This window comes from Hyla sarda, chromosome 9 (genome assembly GCF_029499605.1).
Source record: "Hyla sarda isolate aHylSar1 chromosome 9, aHylSar1.hap1, whole genome shotgun sequence".
In the NCBI taxonomy this organism is placed as follows: Eukaryota; Metazoa; Chordata; class Amphibia; order Anura; family Hylidae; genus Hyla; species Hyla sarda.
The window spans coordinates 56,240,298-56,263,573 of NC_079197.1; the positions used below are offsets into that span (position 1 = coordinate 56,240,298).

The 23,276-nt window shown below is 42.6% G+C and overlaps 1 protein-coding gene across 5 annotated transcripts in view; it reads left to right on the plus strand.

Moving 5' to 3' along the window:
* Positions 1-23,276, plus strand: part of DLG3 (discs large MAGUK scaffold protein 3) — a 390,374-nt gene that overhangs the window by 220,722 nt on the left and 146,376 nt on the right. For all 5 annotated transcript variants that reach the window (XM_056540771.1, XM_056540772.1, XM_056540773.1 and 2 more), the window contains 2 exons: positions 4,484-4,640; positions 4,868-4,970. In XM_056540771.1, coding sequence (XP_056396746.1) covers positions 4,484-4,640; positions 4,868-4,970 — 260 coding nt within the window. The remainder of the gene's footprint in view (positions 1-4,483; positions 4,641-4,867; positions 4,971-23,276) is intronic.

Sequence of the window (23,276 nt, forward strand, 5' to 3'; positions counted from 1 at the left end):
TACCATACTGATACCAAATACAAACCACTGTACACGAACAGTAGTAACCTCAGCTCTACAGACCATATAAGTGATTACATACAGTTATGTCAGGTGATTCCCATGTGATGTCTTCTCTAGTCAGAGGTGTTCACTTTCCTTTTTCTTCTCCATCTTGCCCAGGCCATCATGAGGATTTTTTTCCAGTCACAACTCGCCTCCACAGAACCTGCCAGACAAACATTTTAGGCTCCGCACTTTTCCAGCACCTGTAGAACTCTATACAGTAATAATAACCTCCTTGGTGTCCTATACAGTAGAGTGAGTAGATAAGTGTGTTGGGGGAAGAGTAGGTGGGCCTCCCCCATTAGGTTGTAAGGTCACTCCAATAGGTAGACAGTAGGGATCGCCGCCGATCCGCCGCCTCGCTCCGCACCGTGACCGCCCCCCCCCCTCCCCCGTAGTGCTGGGCGGTATACCGGTATGGATTTTTTCCCATACCGCTATACCGGACAGGCCCCTCCCCCACCCTCCGAGTCAATAAAAAAAATTTAACTTACCCGTAATGGGGTGGTCCGGGCCATCCATCCATCCTGTAGTGTCCGGCGGCATTCCGGGTGGAGGGTGAACCGGTCCGGGCTGTCCTCCGGGGGTCCTCTTCTCCACTCCGGGCAGGCTCCGGCCTAGTACGCTGCATAGACGCCGCTACGCCGTGACGTCAGGTGCGTCGCTGCGCACGGGCATCACTGCGCAGCGGCGTCTATGCAGCATACTAGGCCGGAGCCTGCCCGGAGTGGAGAAGAGGACCCCCGGAGTAGAAGGACAGACCGGACCGGTTCACCCTCCACCCGGAATGCCGCCGGACACTACAGGAAGGGAGGATGGATGGCCCGGACCACCCTGACAGGTAGGGGGAGAGAAGCGGGTGGTGGTGGTGGCGGCGGCCTATGGCACCGCAAAAGCCACCGCAGTGCATTGATTTAAAGCGCCCGCTTTAAATCAATGCTCTGCAGCGGTGTCGAGGGGGGATAAATAGCTGATAACTTATACCGGAATATCGGTATAAGTTATCGGCTATCGGCCCTAACCTCCACCAATTATCGGTATCGGCCCTAAAAAAATGATATCGGTCTATCACTAGTAGACAGGTCCCTTTACCGAGCCACAGGGTTTGATGTGAGGGGGAAAGGGGCAGATGGTATTAACCCCTTCGTGTTCGTGAAGCCAGGGCGTGGTTTGCCTATGTAACCACCCGAAGGTAGTACCGCTAGTCCTCGGTTAGGCAGGGGCAATAAAGAATCCAAGGCCAGGTTAAAGTAACGGTAGATTTTACTGAGGTTAGACAGGTGGAATAGTCTATGCAGTTCAGCCAGTATCCCAGATTGGTGGCCAGTGACAAAGAGAGACCTCACAGGCTTGCTGGGATTTGCAGTAGGTAGACTGATTATAATGCAGGCCACGATGACTAGACAGTAGACTTGACTTGACTGGACTGACTTGATGACTGACAATTAGATGACTTTAACTTACTTGCAATTGACAGGTGGTGCAGACTTTAGGCTTGAGGCCTCCAATGGCTGGACACAGGCACTGGGACAGATGACTGTACTTGACCTGAGCAGGAATTGAAGTGTGATCAAAGAGAGAGATTGCAGCTCCTCCCTTCCTTATAAAGGAAGGGGAGCCCCAGGGACATATAGAGACTCAACCTGACAGGACAGTAGGACTGTATCCCGTACTGGGACACCGCACCTCTATTACACAGGTGCCCCAAGTAGGTAGGTGCCACTTGTAGGTAGGCCCCCCTGTAGATAGCTGCAGTCCCCCATATCTACTTGTAGCAGTGACCTCCTTTAGGTAGTAGTAGCAGCAGCCCCTCTTAATGAGTAGTAGCAGCAGCCACTTTAGGTAGTAATAGAAGCAGCCCCCAATAGGAAGTAATAGCAGCAGTCCCTATAGCTAGTAATAGCAGCACCCCCCTTTAGGTGATAGCAGTGGTATCAGCAGCTGCCTTTAGGTAGTGGTAGTAGTAACAGCCTTCTTTAGGTAGTGGTAGTAGTAACAGCCCCCTTTAGGTAGTAATATCAACTTCCTTTAGGTGGTAGTAATAGTAGTCCCCTTTAGGTAGTAATACTAGCCTCATTTAGGTAGGAAAATCAGCAGCAGCTCCTTTTAGGTAGTACAAACAGCAGCAGCCCCTTTAGGTAGTAAAAGCAACAGCAGCAGCCTCCTTAAGGTACTAAAAGTAGCAGCCCCTTTAGGTAGTAAAAGCAGCAGCCCCCTTTAGGTAGTAAAAACAGCAGCCCCTTTAGGTAGTAAAATTTGTAGCAGGATCCTGTATGTGTGAATGTACCCTTAGGAAGTAAAATCAGCAGCAGCTACCTTCAGGTAGTAAAAACAGCAGCAGCCTCTTTAAGGTAGTAAAAGCTGCAGAAGCCCCCTTAGGTAGTAATAACAGCAGCAGCCCCCTTTAGGTATTAAAAGCAGCAGTCCCTTTAGGAAGTAAAAGCAGCAGCAGCCCCCTTGAGGTAGTAAAAGCAGCAGCAGCCCCTTTAGGTAGTAAAATGAGTAGCAGCCCACTTTAGGAAGTAAAATAGGCAGCAGCTCCCTTCAGGTAGTAAAATCAGCAGCAGCTCCCTTTAGATATTAAAGCAGCAGCAACCCCCTTTAGGTAGCAAAAGCAGCAGCCCTTTTTGGTAGTAAAAACAGTAGCAGCCCCCTCTAGGTAGTGAAAATAGCAGCAGCCCCCTTTAGGTAGTGAAAACAGTAATAGACCCCTCTAGGTAATAAAAACAGCAGCAGCCCATTCTAGGTAGTTAGGCAAGTTAGGCGGCTACGAGGCCCTCTCAAGCACGAGGCCTTATGCTGCTTAACATTTACGGTACATTTTCTCCTTATGCAACTTCTTTACTCTTGTCTGAAACATTTAAGTATGTTTAGTGTACATTTATTAAAATCTAGAAAGAATTTAGAAAATATTCTTTACTATGTAGGCAAAAATGCACGAAGATATCTTCACTATGACACATCATAGAAAAGACAAAATGAGGTAGGAGAAAAAGGGAACAATAAAATCTAAAATAGTAAAATGTAAGGATAGAGCAGGCAGATTTGGGAAGGTGATAAAGAAGCAGGAAACTATAAGGAGCAAAAGGACTGAGAAAAGAAAACGTGAGGAAGAAGATACATCACATAGAGGAGGGAAATCATTTAGGGTGGTGCAAAATAACAGGTGACACAAATTAGTCAATTGTCATTACGCCCCATTGTAAAATAGACATGTGACACGATGACCTCACCCCTGCTAGTCTTAGCCGTGAACAGATGACAGTCAACTCACTTGGAATGATGGGAATGTGAACTATCCTATTGAACCCTGTAAACTAAAAGCTTGTAGTGTGTAACCAGGGATAGAGAGCTCTGTCCCTTACAGACAAACACTCCTGTTCCTTGGTTTGCATTTGACAGACAATGCCACATTCACATACTTAAAAACTCAAACCTTGGTAAATCTTGTATGTTAATTGCATAATTAGAAACACCCAGGAAATGGTTAAATCAATGAAACAAAAAGAGGTGTTAGCAACACCCTACTTGTATTGTGAGAAAGAATGTGTCAGTGAGAAAAGGAGAGCGCAAGTAAGTGTTCAAACACCAGCTAGAGAGCTCAAAGCTGCATGCAACATGAGAGATCTGTAGAAGAAGCAGAAAAACTAGAGGGTTCAGATAGAAAACTGATGGTTTAAACCAAGAAAGCTGGAAGAAATAGGGTCAATGAGAAATAAGTACATACAAGCAGAACGATAAGAGCAGTGTTGTGCATCCAGCTAAAATAGAAGAGGTGGTAGCGCAGTCTAGGAGCCGCCCTCATGTTTACTGTAAATGTCTCTTCATCCATGTCTTATCGAAGACCACCAAGTTCAGCACCCTCCAAGCGACAAGTACTGGTACACAGGACGAACAAAGAGAGGTAGGAAGGATACTTTTGGAAAACCTCATTCCTTATTCTGAAAAGACAGTATGATTGATCATGAGAATTATCATTGTTTTACTGGCGGTGGGGGGTCGGGTGGGCAAGAAAGCACCAAGAAGATGTGTTGTGTTGCAATTCCTAGTTGTTCCTGCCCTGAAACTTGTCAGGAGGTTTCATTACACAGTGATTTCCTTTGATAGCACTTGTCAGACCGGCTTTGCAGCACCTTCTATATTCAGCTTCCATCTCATCTAGCTATTGATACAGGACAGACTACAACATCCTTCTCTTGTTGTCATCTCTTATCTGTATTCCCTGTTGTATTTCACATTTAGTCAGAGACCTTTTCTGAAGGTCCACACAAATGTTTTACTCTCCAACTTCTTTATATTCTACCTTTGTTTTTTTTGTTTTTTTACCTGTTCTCCTTTAATCTAAATTATTCTGTCATTTATCATCCTCACGCTGTCTTTCTTTTACCTCCATAACTTGGCTCTGAGTGCTAGACATGTCTTTTCGTCGTGTCTCCAGGGAACCACGCAAGATCATTCTCCATAAAGGTTCAACAGGACTGGGCTTTAACATTGTTGGTGGAGAAGATGGAGAAGGAATCTTTGTATCATTTATTCTTGCTGGAGGACCAGCGGACCTTAGTGGAGAGCTGCGTCGTGGGGATCGCATCCTCTCTGTAAGTCTAAATTCATTTAACTAAACCACACTAAATGCTGCAATAAGAATATATATATATGTATATATACAAATACTGATACACGTCGGTCATTTTTCCTTAGTTGTTCTGTTAAAAGGTTGTGAATGATGTTTACTGGAAACTGGATAACTACTTAATGAAATCTTAGAAGCTGCAATTTTTGCTTTTTCCCTGTAGCTTAATATGGGCATGTTTTCCTGATTCAGGTTAATGGTGTGAATCTACGCAGTGCAACACATGAGCAAGCGGCTGCTGCACTAAAACGGGCAGGACAAACAGTCACAATTGTAGCACAATATCGACCTGAAGGTAGGATATATTTTTCACATTATTTTTTTTATTCAGACATCTTTTAAAATGGCCCAGACAGATGGTTCTATGTATAATAAATTATTACTGCAAATTAAAAGGTAAATACATCAGTAGGTTGTCTGGTTAAGAAAATTTTCACTTTAAAGGCATACTAAGTTAACATAAGGTTCATCAGTCAGAATATCCATGAATTTGGTGGGGCAGCCACATACAAGGTCTCTTTATCTTAAAGGAACCTGGACATTTGTAACCTACAACCATGTCATATCAATAGGCACATTGTAGTGCTTCATTTTTCCTTTGATGTTGGATTTGTACTCTTGCTGATGGTTCCTGTGCAGATTCTATTTGACCACTGAGTGTCTCAGCAGGGGGACAACTTGCAATCAGCTCATTTTAATTTGTGTGTGTGTGTGTTTTTTAAACAAAGGGCTCCTGTTCTGATCCCCACTGATACTGTTTTGATTGCACCTTGTCCCCCCTTGTCTCTTCGCTTCTTCCTGATTCCTATAGTCTGCTGACCATGTGAGTCACTGAATGAGCATGCTTTATTTTATTTTTTTTGCAGCACTTGGCTCCTTGTAAAAAAAAAAAAAAAATATTCTTGGACAACACCTTCAAGGGGGTTGATTACCCATGGAAGCAGGCCTAGTAATCACTTGGACACCATGTCTCTGGATGCTAATACCCTTACACCTTAAAGGGTCAATACTATAATAAACAAGCTTTAAAAATAAAACTAACCCATTATTGGCATCCTATATAGATTGCCTCCAAATATAAACATTAGATAAAAGCAGACCAAACCTGCCAACTTTTGGTGCTATTGATCTATGATAAAACGTATATTGGGTCCTTCCAGCTGTTCCCAAATGGAAGATGTCTGTGAAAGGTTGATATATTGGATTTCACCTTACTCAGTCCTTTGTTTCAGCACGAGATAAGCTGATGCTATAAGTGTCCAACAGAGGGTTATTCCCCCTTCTCACTGCAGTAAACATGAAAAAATCAGCCAAGCATGCATGTTTATTAGGTGTTTAGGACTATGTGATGGTTCAGATTACTGCTATTCAATATTCCATTATTTTAAAAGATCCCAAACCATTACATTAGGGAGATCTTGAAGGGGTACAATACTGGTTCACTGCACTATAGTGAGTATGCTCTGTGCTGATGCATAGTTCAGTCAGTGGACAGCTATAAAACTTTTTGAAATAGAAAGATATTAATAAAACATTTTTAACTGTTCCATTTGACTAGAACAGTTAAGTTACATAACTTACAGGAGAGAAAGTGCAGTGATGAATCTCTGCCTCTTTCCCTCTGCAAAGCCAAAAGCATCACAGAAAATATAGGATGCTTTAGGAAACCATATAAGTGGTGAAACAGGAATCAAGATGGCAGACAACCCATGCATTCCGCACCAGCTAAAATAGGCAAGCACAAGAACCGCTACAATATGCTCTAATATTAGCCTATGCTGAAATATTTTTTTTCCTGGAATGCACTTTTCAATTCATTCTCACATACAGTGCTTTAATGTTTATTTTTTTGTTCCTTGAGTGGTGTTTATTTTGGGTCAGTTGCATTTGTTACAAAATGCAGCATGCTGTAGTTATGGTGTTTATTCACCTAGTTTGTGGCGTTTTTACTCCCATAGACCTCTAAAGGTTAAAAACAAAACATTCTTGAAAAAAAAAAAAAACATACATTGTAAATGTGTGTTTGCTGTTTTTGGGGTGTTTTATTCTCACACTCTTCAGTAGAAATCTTTGAATTACATGATTGATGAGTGGGGCTGGAGAGGATCCAGCAGTCATGGTACATATTGGCACCAATGACAAAGTAAGAGGTAGGTGGAGTGTTCTAAAAAATGATTTCAGGGACTTAGGCCACAAGCTTAAGGCAAGGACTTCCAAGGTAATATTTTCTGAAATATTACCTGTACCACGAGCCACACCAGGGAGGCAGCGGGAGATCAGGGAGGTAAACAAGTGCCTCAGAAGCTGGTGTAGGAAGGAGGGGATTGGGTTCATGGAGAACTGGGCTGACTTCGCTGTTGGTTACCGGCTCTACTGTAGGGAGGGTGGGGAGGGTGCAGCTGTGCTTGGGGAGAAGATGGCTAGAAGGTTGGAATAGGTTTTAAACTAGGGACTGGGGGGGGGGGAGGGAACCTACAACATTGAGGGGGATGATAGTGTATATAGAGAGGGGAGACTAAGTAATATACCTGGGGGTGGAGCAGAGGGAGGGGTTAGAATAGTTAATAGGGATAGGCTTCATAGGAAGAAAAAACCTTCCCCCGTTGAATTGCATGATGACGAATGCCAGAAGTCTGACCAGTAAAACTGACGAACCGGAGTGGTTGATGTCTAAAGAAAATTATGACATAGTGGGTATAACAGAGACTTGGTTGGACGATAGCTGTGACTGGGCAGTAAACATTCAGGGTTATAGTCTATTCAGGAAGGATCGGACCAAACTGAAAGGGGGAGGAGTTTGTCTGTATGTGAAATTGAGTCTGAAGGCCGAACTGAGGGAGGATATATGGGAGGGAAACGATAATGTGGAGTAATTATGGGTAGAAATATATGGAGATAAAAATAAAAAAATCCTGATAAGGGTTTGCTATAAGCCACCAAACATAATGGAAGAGACAGAAGATCAATTACTGAGGCAAATAAACAAGGCAACAAATCAAAATGATGTGATATTAATGGGGACTTTAACTATCCTCATATAAACTGGGAGTCCTGTTAATCTCATAAAGGAAACAGGTTTCTGACTATAGCTAAAGACAGTTATCTGTCCCAAATGGTGCAGGGGGCCACCAGAGGGGGCACCCTACTGGACTTAATATTTACCAACAGACCTGATAGAGTAACTAATGTGCAAGTGGAAGGATACCTAGGAAATAGTGACCATAATATAATACATTATAACTTGTTTTTCAATAAGGGAATCTCTCGAGGGGCTACAAAAACAATGAACTTTAGGGAGGGAAAGCTTGATCAACTCAGAGAAGCCCTTAAAGGGGTACTCTGGTGCTTAGACATCTTATCCCCTATTCAAAGGATAGGGAATAAGATGCCTGATTGCGGGAGTCCTGCCACTGGGGACCCCCGTGATCATGCATGCGGCACCCCATTTGTAATCAGTCCCCGGAGCGTGTTCGCTCCGGGACTGATTACCGGTGACTACAGGGTGGCGTGTGACGTCACGCCCCCGCCCCCGTGTAATGTCATGCTCCACCCCTCAATGCAAGCCTAAGGGAGGGGGCGTGATAGCTGTCACACCCCCTCCCGTAGGCTTGCATTGAGGGGCAGAGCGTGACATCACATGGGGGCGGGGGCGTGACGTCACACGCCGCCCGCCCTGTAGTCGCCGGTAATTAGTCCCGGGGCGAACACGCTCCGGAGACTGATTACAAACGGGGTGCCGCATGCATGATCCCGGGGGTCCCCAGCGGCGGGACTCCCGCGATCTGTCATCTTATCTCCTATCCTTTGGATAGGGGTTAAGATGTCTAAGCACCGGAGTACCCCTTTAAAAATATAAAATGGGATAATGTCCTCAAAAACAAGAATACTGACACTAAATGGGAGACTTCAAAATATCTTAAATTCTCACTGTAAGATGTATATATCTTAGGGGAATAAAAGAAAACCAATAAGGATGAACAAAAATGTTAAGGGGGCAATAAATGACAAAAATAAAGCATTTAAACTACTAAAACAGGACGGCAGTGAGGAAGCATTAAAAAGAGAAAAAGAGAAAATATTTTAATATGTAAAAAACAGATAAAAACCGCAAAAATAGAGACAGACATTGCCAAAGAGAGTAAAACTAACCCCAAAATGTTATTTAACTATATAAATAGCAAAAAGATCAAAAATGAAAGTGTGGGCCCTTTAAAAAATGATGAGGAAGAAATTATAAACGGAGATCAGGAAAAGGCAAATATATTAAACAAATTCTTCTCCACTGTATTCACAGAGAAAAATGAGATGCCAGGTGAAATACAGCGAGATAAGATAAACTCCCCAGTACAGGTCACTTGTCTAACCCAGGAAGAAGTACAGTGCCGCCTGCAAAAAATCAAAATAGACAAATCGCCAGGTCCAGATGGCATTCACCCCCCCCCCCCCTGTTCTAAAGGAATTAAGTAATGTGATAGACAGACCCCTATTTTTAATATAACAGTAACAGGTACTGTTCCCCAGGACTGGCGCATAGCAAATGTGGTACCAATATTTAAATAGGGATCAAAAGGTGACCCTGGGAATTATAGACCTGTTAGTTTAACCTCCGTTATATGTAAATTGTTTGAGGATTTTCTAAGGGATGAAATTCTGGAGTATCTTAATAAAAATAAATGTATGACTCCATATCAGCATGGCTTTATGAGGGATCGGTCCTGTCAAACTAACCTGATCAGCTTTTATGAGGAGGTGAGCTCCAGATTGGACCAGGGGCAATCGCTGGATGTCATATATCTGGATTTTTCCAAAGCATTTGATACGGTCCCACATAAAAGGTTGGTGCATAAAATGAGAAGGATGGGGCTGGGGGAGAATAAGTGCAAGTGGGTAAGTAACTGGCTCAATGATAGGAAACAGAGGGTGGTTATTAATGGTACTTATTCTGATTGGGTGACTGTTACTAGTGGGGTACCACAGGGGTCCGTCTTGGGTCCTGTTTAATATATTTATTAATGACCTTGTAGAGAGGTTGAATAGTAAAGTAGCAATCTTTGCAGATGATACTAAACGCTGTAAAGTGGTAAACACTATAGAGGACAGTGCACTGTTACAAATGGATCTGGATAGATTGGAGGTTTGGGCTGGGAAGTGGCACATGAGGTTCAACACTGATAAATCTAAGGTAATGCACATGGGGAAGAAAAAATCTGGGCTGGGATTATGTATTAAATGAGAGCACACTTGGGGCGACTGACATGGAAAAGGACTTAGGAGTCTTAGTTAATAGTAAACTTAGCTGTAGTGACCAGTGTCGGGCAGCTGCTGCCAAGGCAAATAAAATCATGGGGTGCATCAATAGGGGCTTAGATGCCCATGACAAGGAAAAAATTCTACCGCTGAAAAAAATCACTAGTCAGACCACACATAGAATGCTGCGTACAGTACTGGGCACCAGTGTACAAGATATAGTGGAGCTGGAGAGGGTTCAAAGACGGGCAACCAGAGTAATACAGGGAATGGGAGGACTACAGTACCCAGAAAGATTATCAGAATTGGGGTTATTTAGTTTAGAATAAAGAGGGCTTAGGGGAGACCTCATAACTATGTATAAATATATCAGGGGACCGTACAGTGATCTCTCCCATGATCTATTTGTACGCAGGACTGTATCTATAACAAGGGGGCATCCTCTACGTTTAGAGGAATGAAGGTTTCTACACCAGCACAGACGGGGGTTCTTTACTGTAAGAGCAGTGAGACTGTGGAATTCTCTCCCAGAGGAGGTGGTCATGGTGAACTCAGTAAAAGAGTTCAAAAGGGGTCTGGATGCATTTTTGGAGAGTTATAACATTACAGGTTATGGATTCTAGATTTATAGGGATAGAATGTTGATCCAGGGAATTTATTCTGACTGCCATATTTGGAGTCGGGAAGGAATTTCTACTTCTAGTATGAGGGTTTTTTGCCTTCCCCTAGACCAACTCAGTAGGGGCTCACTAGGGTTATAGGTTGAACTTGATGGACTTTGGTCTTTTTTCAATCTTATGAACTATGTTACTATGTCACATGACTTGAAATGAGAAAACACAACTGGAAAAAAAAGGCTACAACAAACTTGCATGTAGTAATACAACTATTTTGGGACAAAAGGGCACCAAAATTGCATTATGGGGGACGAAAAAAAAAGCATTTTCTTGTGTTTTCTTTAGGGCAAAAATATAAGTGAAGGAAGCCTTAGTTCTCTCACATGTGTAACAACTTAGGGTGTGAGAAACAAGATTAAAGGTAGGCATCAATGACATCATGTCTGCTGGCACCAGATTTGTCTTTGAAGTAAATGGCAAACAGTCAGTCTTTAGGCTGCCATGGTGGTTAAAGGAATATGAATGTTCATATAGAATGAATGGTAATTTAAGACATACATCGTCCAGGATTGTGTTATCAACTTTGGCACTAGAACAGTTTAGCATGAAAAGGGGTAATGGTTTGGTCAATAAATATTGTTTGTGGTATTCATGTTCTGTAAAGGCTTAACAGATGAGCTGGTACATGTAGCATTTTACAGCTATATATGTGTATCTACAGTTTTACATATGATATACTGTATGTTCCAATGTATTTTTTACATGTACAACTAATGCAGTGTTTTTAACCCCTTAAGGACTGAGCCCTTTTTCATCTTAAGGACTGAGCCCTTTTTCACCATTCTGACCACCGTCACTTTATGCATTAATAACTCTTAAACGCTTTTACCGAATATTCTGATTCTGAGTTTGTTTTTTCGTGACATATTCTACTTTATTTTGATGGTAAATTTTTATTGTTACTTGCATCCTTTCTTGGTGAAAAATCCCAACATTTCATGAAAATGTAAAAAATTTTGCATTTTTCTAACTTTGAAGCTCTCTGCTTGTAAGGAAAATGGATATTCCAAATAAATTTTATTTTTATTCACAAATACAATATGTCCACTTTATGTTGGCATCATAAAATAGACATATTTGTACTTTTTGAAAAAATTAGAGGGCTTCAAAGTAGAGCAGCAATTTTCAAATATTTCATGAAAATTGCAAAATCTGAAGGGACAGATGTTACAGAACTACAACTCCCAGCATGTATGGGCAGTCTGGGCATGCTGAGAGTTGTAGTTCGGCAACATCTGGAGGACTACCGTTTGGGCACCACTGTAACAGTGGTCACCAAACTGACCCTCCAGATGTTGCAAAACTACAACTCCCAGTAAAGCTCACTTTACACTTACCTTGAAAGTTGATAAAAACTACTATAAGTTGGATACATTTGCAACTTGTGCTGTTGCACTCTGCATATAAAAAGAAAGAACTTTGCTGATCTATACCCACACTTGGATTACAGTATATTGGTATTTGTCAGAATCTGCACTAATATTTATTACATGCAATGAGAGAAGACTGTATTCACTTGGACTACAATTAATTATACCAGGAGTACAATTCTGAAGTCACTTGTATTATTGTGGAAACTTTATACTAATTTATACCATTGTATTTATATTATTGTTTTTATATAGTTTTATTCCATTACATATACACTGATTTTATCTTGCACTATCTGTAGTCTAGCTGACCTACAAGGGCCCTGTAGGATACAGACCACTATAATATTTACTATTTATTAATATCATTTTTTCTATCAATTGTACACTAATAAATCAATGTTAAAAATAAATAAATTTTATATCAAATATTCACAGACCTTTGAGCCCCAATTTCTTTATCTATTGTATTTTTGCTAGACACCATGGGTGTAGGTGTCATTTCGCCAGCTCAGGCCACGGGTTAACAGATTGGTAAGAGCCTCTCCAATCCCTTTCTATAATCTTAGATTTCTTTGACAATTTTACAAGAATTCTGTATTACTGTGTGGCTGCAGACATAACTTGCCTATATTTCATAAAGGCATTTGATATAGTACCACATAAAGCTGATAAGCTTTACAATCTATGTTCAGCAGATACACAGTAAATTAGAAGACAGATACATATAATGTTACCAATATAGTCTTGTCCTATTTAATTTGTTTGTATGTGACAAGTACTAACATGACATGTGGTTTGCCCCTCGTATAATTATACATAGGTGTGGAATAGGTTTAAAATTCCTGAATATGGTTAGATTGGAATTATGGTCTAAGTAATGGAAAGACACTTGTCGAGACAATACCCCTTAACTAAATATTGTCTTGATGGTAAAGCTCAAGCTGCTGAGGAGAAAGACATGGGGATGATACTGTCAGTAAATTTTGAAGACAGTGCAGTGTTCCCAGGCTGTGGGAAACCTAGTAGGATTCTTGGGTATATAATTAGAGGTATTTCCGGTAGAAGAAGACAGGTCCTGATACTGCTGTAGTTAGATGTCATTTGAATTCTGGAGACCTTACCTGCAAAAAGATATTGATAAGGAAGAGCAGGTTTAAATATGAGAAACTAAAATGTTTAGGTAATAATATATATTGGGAATTATAAAAGATAAATAATATTCAGACATTGTCCAAGAGAAAGATTAGAAAGCATTGTCACTCAAGACTGTCAAGAATAATAGCACCTTTGAAGAAGTTTTCTGCCTAGGTTGCAGAAAAAATCAAGAACAGAAAATATGGGGAGGGATAGGCATTCCGGGCTGGGGGTGCCTCTTCTCCGCACTTCGGGCCCGGAATAATAGCGTTGCCTTGATGATGACACACAGGGACGTTGCTCATGAACGTCCCTGTGCGTCATCGTCAAGGCAACGCCATTATTCCAGGGCCAGGCCCGAAGCATGGAGAAGAGGCACTCCCGGTGAAGATGGACAGCCCGGAACGCCTATCCCTCCCCACCGGACGGTCCCTGCAGCACAGATGGCCCGGACCAGCTCACCCTAACGTCCCGCCAAGCGGAGGTGAGTACAAAACTAAAGGGGGTAGGGGGTCTGGATGACGACGAAGGCCCGGGCAGTGGTTTTCAACCTGCGGACCTCCAGATGTTTCAAAACTACAACTCTCAGCATGCCCGGACAGCCGATGGCTGTCCGGGCATGCTGGGTGTTGTAGTTTTGGAACATCTGGAGGTCCGCAGGTTGAAGACCACTAAATCAGACATTGACAAGCGGTGATGATGAAGGGGGTGGTGTGGGATGATGACATGGTAATGATGACAGGGTAATGATGAAGGGGGGATGATGACAGGGTAATGATGAAGGGGGGGATGACAGGGTAATGATGAAGGGGGGGATGATGACAGGGTAATGATGAAGGGGGGATGATGACAGGGTAATGATGAAGGGGGGATGATGACAAGGTAATGATGAAGGGGGGGATGACAGGGTAATGATGAAGGGGGGATGATGACAGGGTAATGATGAAGGGGGGATGATGAAAGGGTAATGATGAAGGGGGGATGATGACAGGGTAATGATGAAGGGGGATGATGACAGGGTAATGATGAAGGGGGGATGATAACAGGGTAATGATGAAGGGGGGGATGATGACAAGGTTATGATGATGAAGGGGGGATGATGACAGGGTAATGATGATGAGGGTGTTAATGACGGGGGTCTGGATGATGACAGGGGGGGGGGTGATGTATTTCCCACCCTAGGCTTATACTCAAGTCAATAACTTTTCCTGGGTTTTTGGGGTGAAATTAGGGGCTTCTGCCTATATTCGGGTCGGCTTATACTCGAGTATATACGGTAGTTAAATACATACTGGAAGTAGCTAAATAGTCTGAAACCTATTCTAAAGCCTAAAGAAAAAGATGAAAAGGCAGACTGGATGATTCCTATGGGCCTGCAAAATATTCTTTATTGCTGTATGCTTTACAGAAAAGATGTATAAACCACACTGGCATACATGCAATAACTATACTTAGGAATATACCAACGGCTATACTCCTTTGCCTCCAGTACATGCCCGGAGAAACTATTGGTGACCAGTTATTGGGATGGGAAATACTTATTGCAGGTGCATGTGAGAAATGTTCAGTTAAGGGATAATGAGGTTGAGCTCCTGCACAAACACACACACACACTGAGTTTTGGTTACCGTTTTGGTTTTATTCGGTTTGCTGTTGATATAACATGTACTGTTTATTCATGTTTATGTAAAAAATGAAAAACCAATATGCCTTGGTTTTAGAGGAAATGTATATGCTTATGTCTTCTTTGTAACGTTTTGCTTAGTCTTCATATGCTCTATTGTTGTCATAACTTGCATATTGTGAGTAAAATATGTTGATAAAAAACATAATGGCAAATCAGGATCCACAGTTTATGCTTGCAGCTAAAAAGTTTTTTTATATTATCCAAATAGTTCAAAAGTAGATGAGTAGTATCTGATTAAAAATATTGTTTAATGTCATATTCTTTGTTGCTTGTGGTTACTAACCAGTCTTGTGCAGCCTCTGTCTAGTGCTATAGGTTTTAACTTAAAAAATCTAATATCCTAACTTTTGTTTATTAAAGTGGCCTGCGTACTATTTTGCTATGTTGAACTGTAACTTTACCTGCAGCTGACTGTGCAACTATTGTTCCTCAGCTTATCCACAAGAACAATGCAGAATTGATGTTAATTCAGTCTTGAACTCATGATTTCATTGTGTAAAATGATTCCCCAGTTCTTTACAAAAAAAAATGCAGTTACATTTTTAACGCCTAGACACATTATTTTTACTACATTTGATAAAATTTGAGAATAAGTATAGTCAAAGTGCCATTTAGACCAATGTAGGAGCCAAGTCAGTCTTTTATAGGCTTCAATTGAAAACCATCACAAAAGTCAGGAGACATTAAAGGGATACTCCACTGGAAAACTTTTTTTTTTTAAATTAACTGGTGCCAGAAAGTTAAACAGATTTGTAAATTACTTCTATTAAAAAATCTTAATGCTTTCAGTACTTTTTAGCAGCTGTTTGCTACAGAGGAAAATCTTTATTTTTTTAATTTCTTTTTTGTGTTGTCCACAGTGCTCTCTGGTGACACCTGATGCCCGTATCTGGAACTGTCCAGAGCAGGAGAAAATCCTCATAGCAAACCTATGCTGCTCTGGTCAGTTCCGGACACAGACACAGGTGTCAGCAGAGAGCACTGTGGACAAGACAAAAAAGAAATTGAAAAAGTAAAGAATTTCCCCTGCAGCATACAGCTGCTAAAAAGTACTAAAAGGATTAAGATTTTTTAATAGAAGTAATTTACAAATCTGTTTAACTTTCTGGCACCAGTTCATTAAAAAAAAGAAAAAAAAGTTTTCTACCGGAGTACCCCTTTAACAGTTTCTAGGGGCCTGGCTACTCGACTCCAGGAATTTGCCAATATGTGCTGCATAAAAATGAATCAAAATTTGGTATTTAAATAGATTAAATCAGGATTATTTAACCCCTTGAGGACCCAGGAATATAACATTTTTTCACTTTAGTTTTTTCCTCCTCACCTTTTAATAGTGATAACGCTTTCAATTTTACCCCTACAGACCCTTATGAGTGCCTGTTTTTTTGCACCACCAATTGCACTTTGTAATGGCATCAATGATTTCACCACAAAATCTACAGCCTAACAAAATAAAAACTTAGTGGTGTGGCAAAATTGAAAAAAAACAACACAATTTTGTAATTTTTGGGGCCTCCGCTTCTATGCAGTGAACCGTTCATTAATATTGACACATTGGGGGAGATTTATCAAAGCTGTCTATGTCCCGCATCAATCTAGACCAAACTATAGAGGGTTAGGCTGGTCTATTGTGCACCTAATTTATCAAAAGTAGCACAACTCTTGATAAATTCTGCGCACGGACTTCGGGATCTACGGTTTAGACTGTATTTAAACCTGCTCCAGCATGGTCTGACCTTTCAGCGTACTTTCAGCCCATGCGACATGTTGCTGAAAAGTCGCTTTTGTTAAATTCAGCACCAATGCATTTTTCCATCTAAAATAGACTAGAAATGCATCATGTTCTAAAAATTGTCTAAAGCAAAAGTCGCAAAAAAATCGCACATATTTAGACTGCTACTTTCTGTGTGACAATTTCAGACAGGAAAAACCAGTCTAAATCCTTTGATAACAATTACAATTATAACTATACCCAATTTTTATAGGTTTAGGTTTATTTTACTACTTTTTAAAATTATAACTTTTTGTACAAAAATTTGTATGCTTAAAATTGTTCTTTTCTGACCCCTATAACTTATTTATTTTTCGTATACGTGACTATATGTGGGTCATTTCTTGTGCCATGGTCTGTAGTTTTTAAAACTTTTATTAGGGTGCTTTCACACTACGATTGTAGTGTACGGTTGCTGGATCCGGTTGGGAGGGGCGAAAACCATCCGCTCCCGTATCCCAGCCGGATCTGGCCCGAACCCCATTCATTTCAATGAGCCGACCGGAGTCAAACGCTGACTCCGATTGTCTCATTTTTGCCCCGTACACAGTTTTCTGACTGGACCTAAAACCGTGGTATACCACGGTTCTAGGTCCGGTCAGAAAACCGTATTCAGGGAAAAATGAGACAACCGGAGTCAGCGTTTGACTCCGGTCGGCTCATTGAAATGAATGGGGTTCGGGCCAGATCCGGATGGGATACGGGAGCGGACGGTTTTCGCCCCTCCCAACCGCATCCAGCAACCGTACACTACAATCGTAGTGTGAAAGCACCCTTAGTGAAGGTGTTAGTTCACATTTGTTAAGTTTTTGTTTGACACTATTTATTCACTATTTTTAAGTCTTGTAGGAGACTATTACATGCAATCGTAAGATTGAAAACACTGAACAATGCTGTTCTTTAAAACAGCATTGATTAGTGTTATCGGCGCTGCATCCTGCCATTGCTGGCTGCAGCATAAAGGTGCCGATCGGATGGTGAGGGGGAAGGTAAGGGCCCCCCCACCATCCTCTCAGCTGATCGGGACCTCCTGATTTCGCCATGGGTGTCCCATTTAGTGGTCTTACTCTCACTGTCAGACCCTGAGACACGATCTTTCTCTGTCAACATCACCTCTTCTGCATGATAGCACAATTCTAGCCCCAGCCTAGACTCATCCTTAGCTGGCAAATAGAACCCATGTGCCAGCATCTGTTCTATTTCTGGTTTTACAGATGACTCTTTTTCACTCACTGGCCCATTTTTTACTTGAGTCTTTGTATCTTCCTGTATTCAGCTCACAGTCTGGTCTTCAGCTCCCCCAGCAATCAGGCAAACCCCATCTGACATATGTTCACTGATGGCTGACACTCCCCATCCTCTGCTGAGTAACTCTAAACTAGCATACAGTGTAAGTCAAGTTTTGTGGGCCTATCAAGTATACCTGATCTAGTCACCCAACTGTCTTCTCATAGCTGATGAAAATATTGGAAACCTGTCCCCAGTACGACACCACACTCAAAAAGGGATCTATCCCAACCTACCATCAGGATTAGAAACACAAACATTGACAGTTTCATAGCCCTAAATTTCCCTTACCATGCACACTATACACCATGGGGGAGATTTATCAAAATCTGTGTAGAGGAAGAGTGGCCATGGCAACCAATCAGATTGCTTATTTCATTTTTGACAGGTCTCTTTAAAAATGAAAGAAGCAATCTGATTGGTTGCCATGGGCAACAGCACCACTCTTCCTCTGCACAATTTTTGATAAATCTCCTCCCAAGTAACCACTTTTTTACCATCTACTGTCAGCACAGGTTTTCTTTTGTCCCACCTGAGTTGGCAGCAGTACACATTACTTCATCATTATGCATGCATTTTTCACAAACATTACATTGCATAGGTTCAAAAGTCTTGGAACAATTCACAGCAACATGCAATGTAAGCTTTCCTGAGCCCTCAGTCTGCTTACTCTCACGCAAAGTTTTTGTGAAAAATTTTCTCTCAGCACCGCATCGAACCCTCTGTTCACCAGACCTTTTTAGTCCAACCTGATGAGTGTGAACAGTCTAAACAGACTTTATGGGCAGTACCCTACCCTCACATAATACTCTAATGGGGCCTAGTTTGGAACCTTCTTAGTGAGAGTTCACACAGTCGACTATGGAGACATCACCCACTGTCTCAGCACTTCTATGCACATTACTCTGATTCCCAGCTCCCTTAAACCCCAGAACAGGCTAAGGGTTCATTCACACCACGTTTGCGAGATCCGCATTTAAATGAATAATATTTGTCGCTGTCTGGCAGGCATACGCGAGCACCCGGTTTTTAAATTTCCCAACCGGATCCCGCAAACGTGGTGTGAAGGCCCCCTTACCACATTTTTTCACCATCCGTTCAGTTAGAGCTGGCACTGGGTGCTTCTTACTCGAGTCAGGATCTCTGCCTTGACCTTATTATAGTCCTGAACCATCTCCATTTCCAGACTCCAATGCCTCTCCAGCGCCTCTCCTTAAAGAAATGAGGCCACCATTTCTCCCCAGCATCTCCTGGGCCACTCCTCTTGCGTCCTCTGATGTTATCTTTTGCAGGTCTGCAGCACCACATGCAGCTCCCGTTGCAGCAGCGGTCTCCACAGTCCACACGTTGCTCACCATTCCATCCACATTGGCGACAGCTGTTTGCTGTCCATGTTGGTTGCCTCTGGCAACAGCATTTCAATGTCAACCCATCTTTGTATCAAAGCCCTGTATGGCTCACTGCTGCTTGCAGACAAGTCCATTGCCTCTAGCAACTCCTTCACTGCTGTTTGTTGCTCCCAGCAATGTGTTGTTGCCCGCATTCTCCACCAATTGTGAGATAAGCTCAGGGGATCGCACTTTTCTGTGGTAAAAGGGACATGTCTTTCACTCCAACAACTAGGCAGACAACTGTATTTTAAAAACTGGCTCCTGGTCAGGATTATTGAAACAATTGCAGGGTAACATAAACCACAGTTCACACTGGAACAAAAATAAAAGTCCTGATTCACATAGCCACACACAGCCACCTGCTTTGTGTTACCAGAGAGCCACTGCTCTCACTCAGGGATTCCACACTTGTGTGTCCATCACAGCCCTTGCTGTGCCTGCCTGGCAATGCCCATCTTACAGCCACTTCTGTCTAAGGGAGAGCCCTGATCCCACTCTCTAAGGCCATGTTCACACATCTGAAATATCCAGATGGAATTCCGCATTGGAATTCTTCCGGAAATTCCGCAGCAGCAGAGTCACATTGAATTCAACGAGATTATGCTGTGCTGTGCACACAGCGGAATTTCCGTGTCAGATGTTTCTGGCACAGAAATTCAGTTTACCGTGTCCGCAGAAAGAATGAACCTGTTCATTCTTTCTGCAGACTCCGCACCGAATGCATAGCCATCTAAAAGAAGGTACATTCCCATGCGGTCTTAGTGTCGGCATATTATGCTTGCGCCCGCAGTCTTCAGAATGTCTCCTGCAGGACTACTTAGCCCAAAATGAGCAGATGTTTACATGAATAAAGGACAGGTTATCCTGAAACTCTTCCCACAAAGCCAGTGTTAAATCTGCTCAGCTGCCCCACCTTTGAGGTGGCTGGAGGGCTTACTGCTCTTTCACTGCTGTCCCAGGCTCTGCTATTGATAGAGCCTGTCTGGAAAAGGCTATTGAGGACATTTATCATCTTTGATTTGGTAAACAAGTTCTGTAGGCACACAGGGGGTTGATAAATTTGTCTCACATAAGCAAAAACCAATAAATCACTTTTGAATACATTTTTTTAGCACACATAAGCAAAACCAATAAATGATTTCAGAACAACACTTTCCAGCTTTAAAAAAAAAGTGCAATATATGTGTGTGTTTATAAAAAACAATTTTTTTACCACTTTTCCCCCCCTAAATGTACTTACACTTTTTTTTTTACTTCTCATTTCTGATCCGTGTATCCTGTGGACTACTTTAGAGGAGTACAGAGGAGTACAGTGACCAGCGTTTTTTTGTTTAATGTTAATAAAATGGATAACGAGGGCTTGTGGCGGAGTGTTTTTTTTTGTAATAATTTTTTTAAAACGTGTTACCGCCTAGGCCATTTTTGACGCTCCGGGCCTGTTGGTAGCGGCTCTTCCCGGCACAACTGTGGCGTTGGGTACCGGGGTAATAATTGGTGGTTAGCGATAGCTTTTTTTGTGGCTAACGCTAAGCCCCGGCTTAGTAATGGCCTTTTAAATAAATCAAAAAAATTCATTTAAAAAAAACACAACACGTTTAAAAAAAAATGTATTCCAAAAAAAAACACTCCCCATAAGCCCTCGTTAACCATTCTATTAAAAATAAACAAAGAAAAAACGCGGGTCATCGACCACCGATACACGGATCTGAAATGAGAAGAAATAAAAAACTTGAAAAACAGTAAGCACATGCTGAGAGTTGTAGTTGTGCGGTGCGGGAAATGTGCGGGCGAGTGAAAAGCTTGTCACCTGTCCCCTGCTGCAGGACTACAACTCCCAGCATGTCCTTACAGTAAGGGCCTGCTGGGAGCTGTAGTTGTGCGATGTGGGCGAGTGACAAGCCTGTCACCTGCTCCCGCTGCAGGACTACAACTCCCAGCATGCCCATAGTCGTGAAGCGCGGCGGGTGACAAACAAGCCAGGGAAGCGGGCGGTAATGAGCTCCACTCCCTGGCCCGGGGTGACAAGAACATCACTAATTTCATATTTCCTGCTGGATCCCGCGACACGGAACCCAGTGGGAAATTAGAAATTACAGTGAACTTTGCGGTGCCATAGCAAAGGGAGCCTGAGCTGACATAACAGTACAGTCGCCCGGGAATCCCGCAGCCGGGCCGGGAGATGTGCAGGAGCCATCCCTCAGTGTGTACCGCAGAGGGGAGGGATGGCAGGGACAGCTCCTGAACATCTCGCGGCCTGGCAGCGGGAGTTCCGGGCAGCTGCAGAGTTATGCCAGCCCGGGCCTTTTACCACGGCGCTGCAGAGTTAACCCCCCACCTTTTTATTTCAATTTTATTTTACCTGACCTGGCCGCACTCCGGCAGGTTCAGGTTGCGGGTCTTCCGGGACTGCGGTGCCTGTAAAGCATTAAAAGCATGCCGACCCTGCTGGTTCTTCGTCTGCACAACATAAGGGACGTCACCGGAGCTATGGCCACTCTTACCCACAGCGGATGCAGGGAATGATGTCCCTTACGCCGCGCAGAAGAGGAGCCAGCAGGGATCATCACTCGGCATGCTTTCAATGATTTACCGGCACCGCAGTCTCGGAAGCCTGCCCGAGCACGGCCAGGTGAGGTAAAATAAAATCGAATAAAAAAAGCCGGGGAGAAGGGAGGAGAAAAGCTGGGGAGAAAGGTTGAGAGAAAAGACTGGACGAAAGGGGGGGGGGAGATATGATAGGTGTCATCCCACACCGCTGCATTGTTTTTAAATCCCCTACTGTAATATCAAAGTTCCTGCAGGGTCCCGTGATTGGCTCCTCGGTCCCGGCCAATCACGGGACCGAGCAGGAAATGTGAAATTACAGTAGTGGATAGAAAAATTCCGCAGCGCTGTGGTATGTTAAAAGGAGCCTGGGCTGGCATCACTCTGCAGCGGTCCGGGCTCCATCATATTTTCTCACTGCTACCCTCGCTTCTAATGATGGGGTCACTGCTTTACACCCCTCCCATCTCCCATCCACTACAAGACTACAACTCCCAGCATGCCCTCACTGTATGGGCATGTTGGGAGTTGTAATCTTGCAACAGGTAACAGACGGGAGATGTGTGGGTGGGTAGGAGACAAGGGGGGGGGTGTAAAGAAGTGTCCCTGTCTTTGTAAGGGTAGCGGGGAAACATAAAATCTGCTCTCCAAAGCCGTTTTGTAAGCTTACATTTACGCTGTTTGGGAGGGGTTGGGACTTTTTGTGCGACTTTTGCACTTGATAAATCCCTGACCACTGCAAAGTGACAAATTAAATTCACTTTCGGAAGCTCTTTTGTAGCTTTTTGCTTACAGCCAAAAGTTGCACAAAAATTTGCTTAGGTGCTTATGTGACTTTTGTAAGCAAAAAGAGAGCTCTAAATCCCTTGATAAATGTCCCCCTATATCAATTGAGCGCAGATTACAAGGGTCTATGGTGTTGTATGGAATTGCATTGATCTGTATGAGGATTCAAATTATTCCTTCAAAAAGTCCCCTAAGGGGACTGATAAATTGTAAAAAAAAATGTTTAATAAAGGTTTAACACGTATACATTATTCCCTTCCTTACTAAAAGACTTGTAGGACTCCTCTCTATTTACTATAGGGATCACAGATTTACGAGTCTGGAAAATTTTCTGACCAGCTTTTTCTAGGTGGAAATTTACAGCCATTTATTCACAGGATTTTCTGTGAATTCAATAGTAAATAGGTTGGGTTGTGAAGCCACGCCCCTTTTTGGACCGGCAACACCCCTTTACTGGCAGATCACACCCCCTTTTGGCTTTTCCCAATGCAATGTCAGGTTATTTGGATTTTCCTGGTGCATACTGTCGCACAGTGTCGACATGTCTCAGACACTGTGCACCAAAATAACTTGGAAAAACCTGACAAAAACTAGTGGGTTTTAGCTTAGTAAATGAGGGCCAATATACATATTAAACATATTTGGTATTGCCACCTAATTGTCAGAACTATTAAAATATAAAATTATCCTTCACATATGTTGAA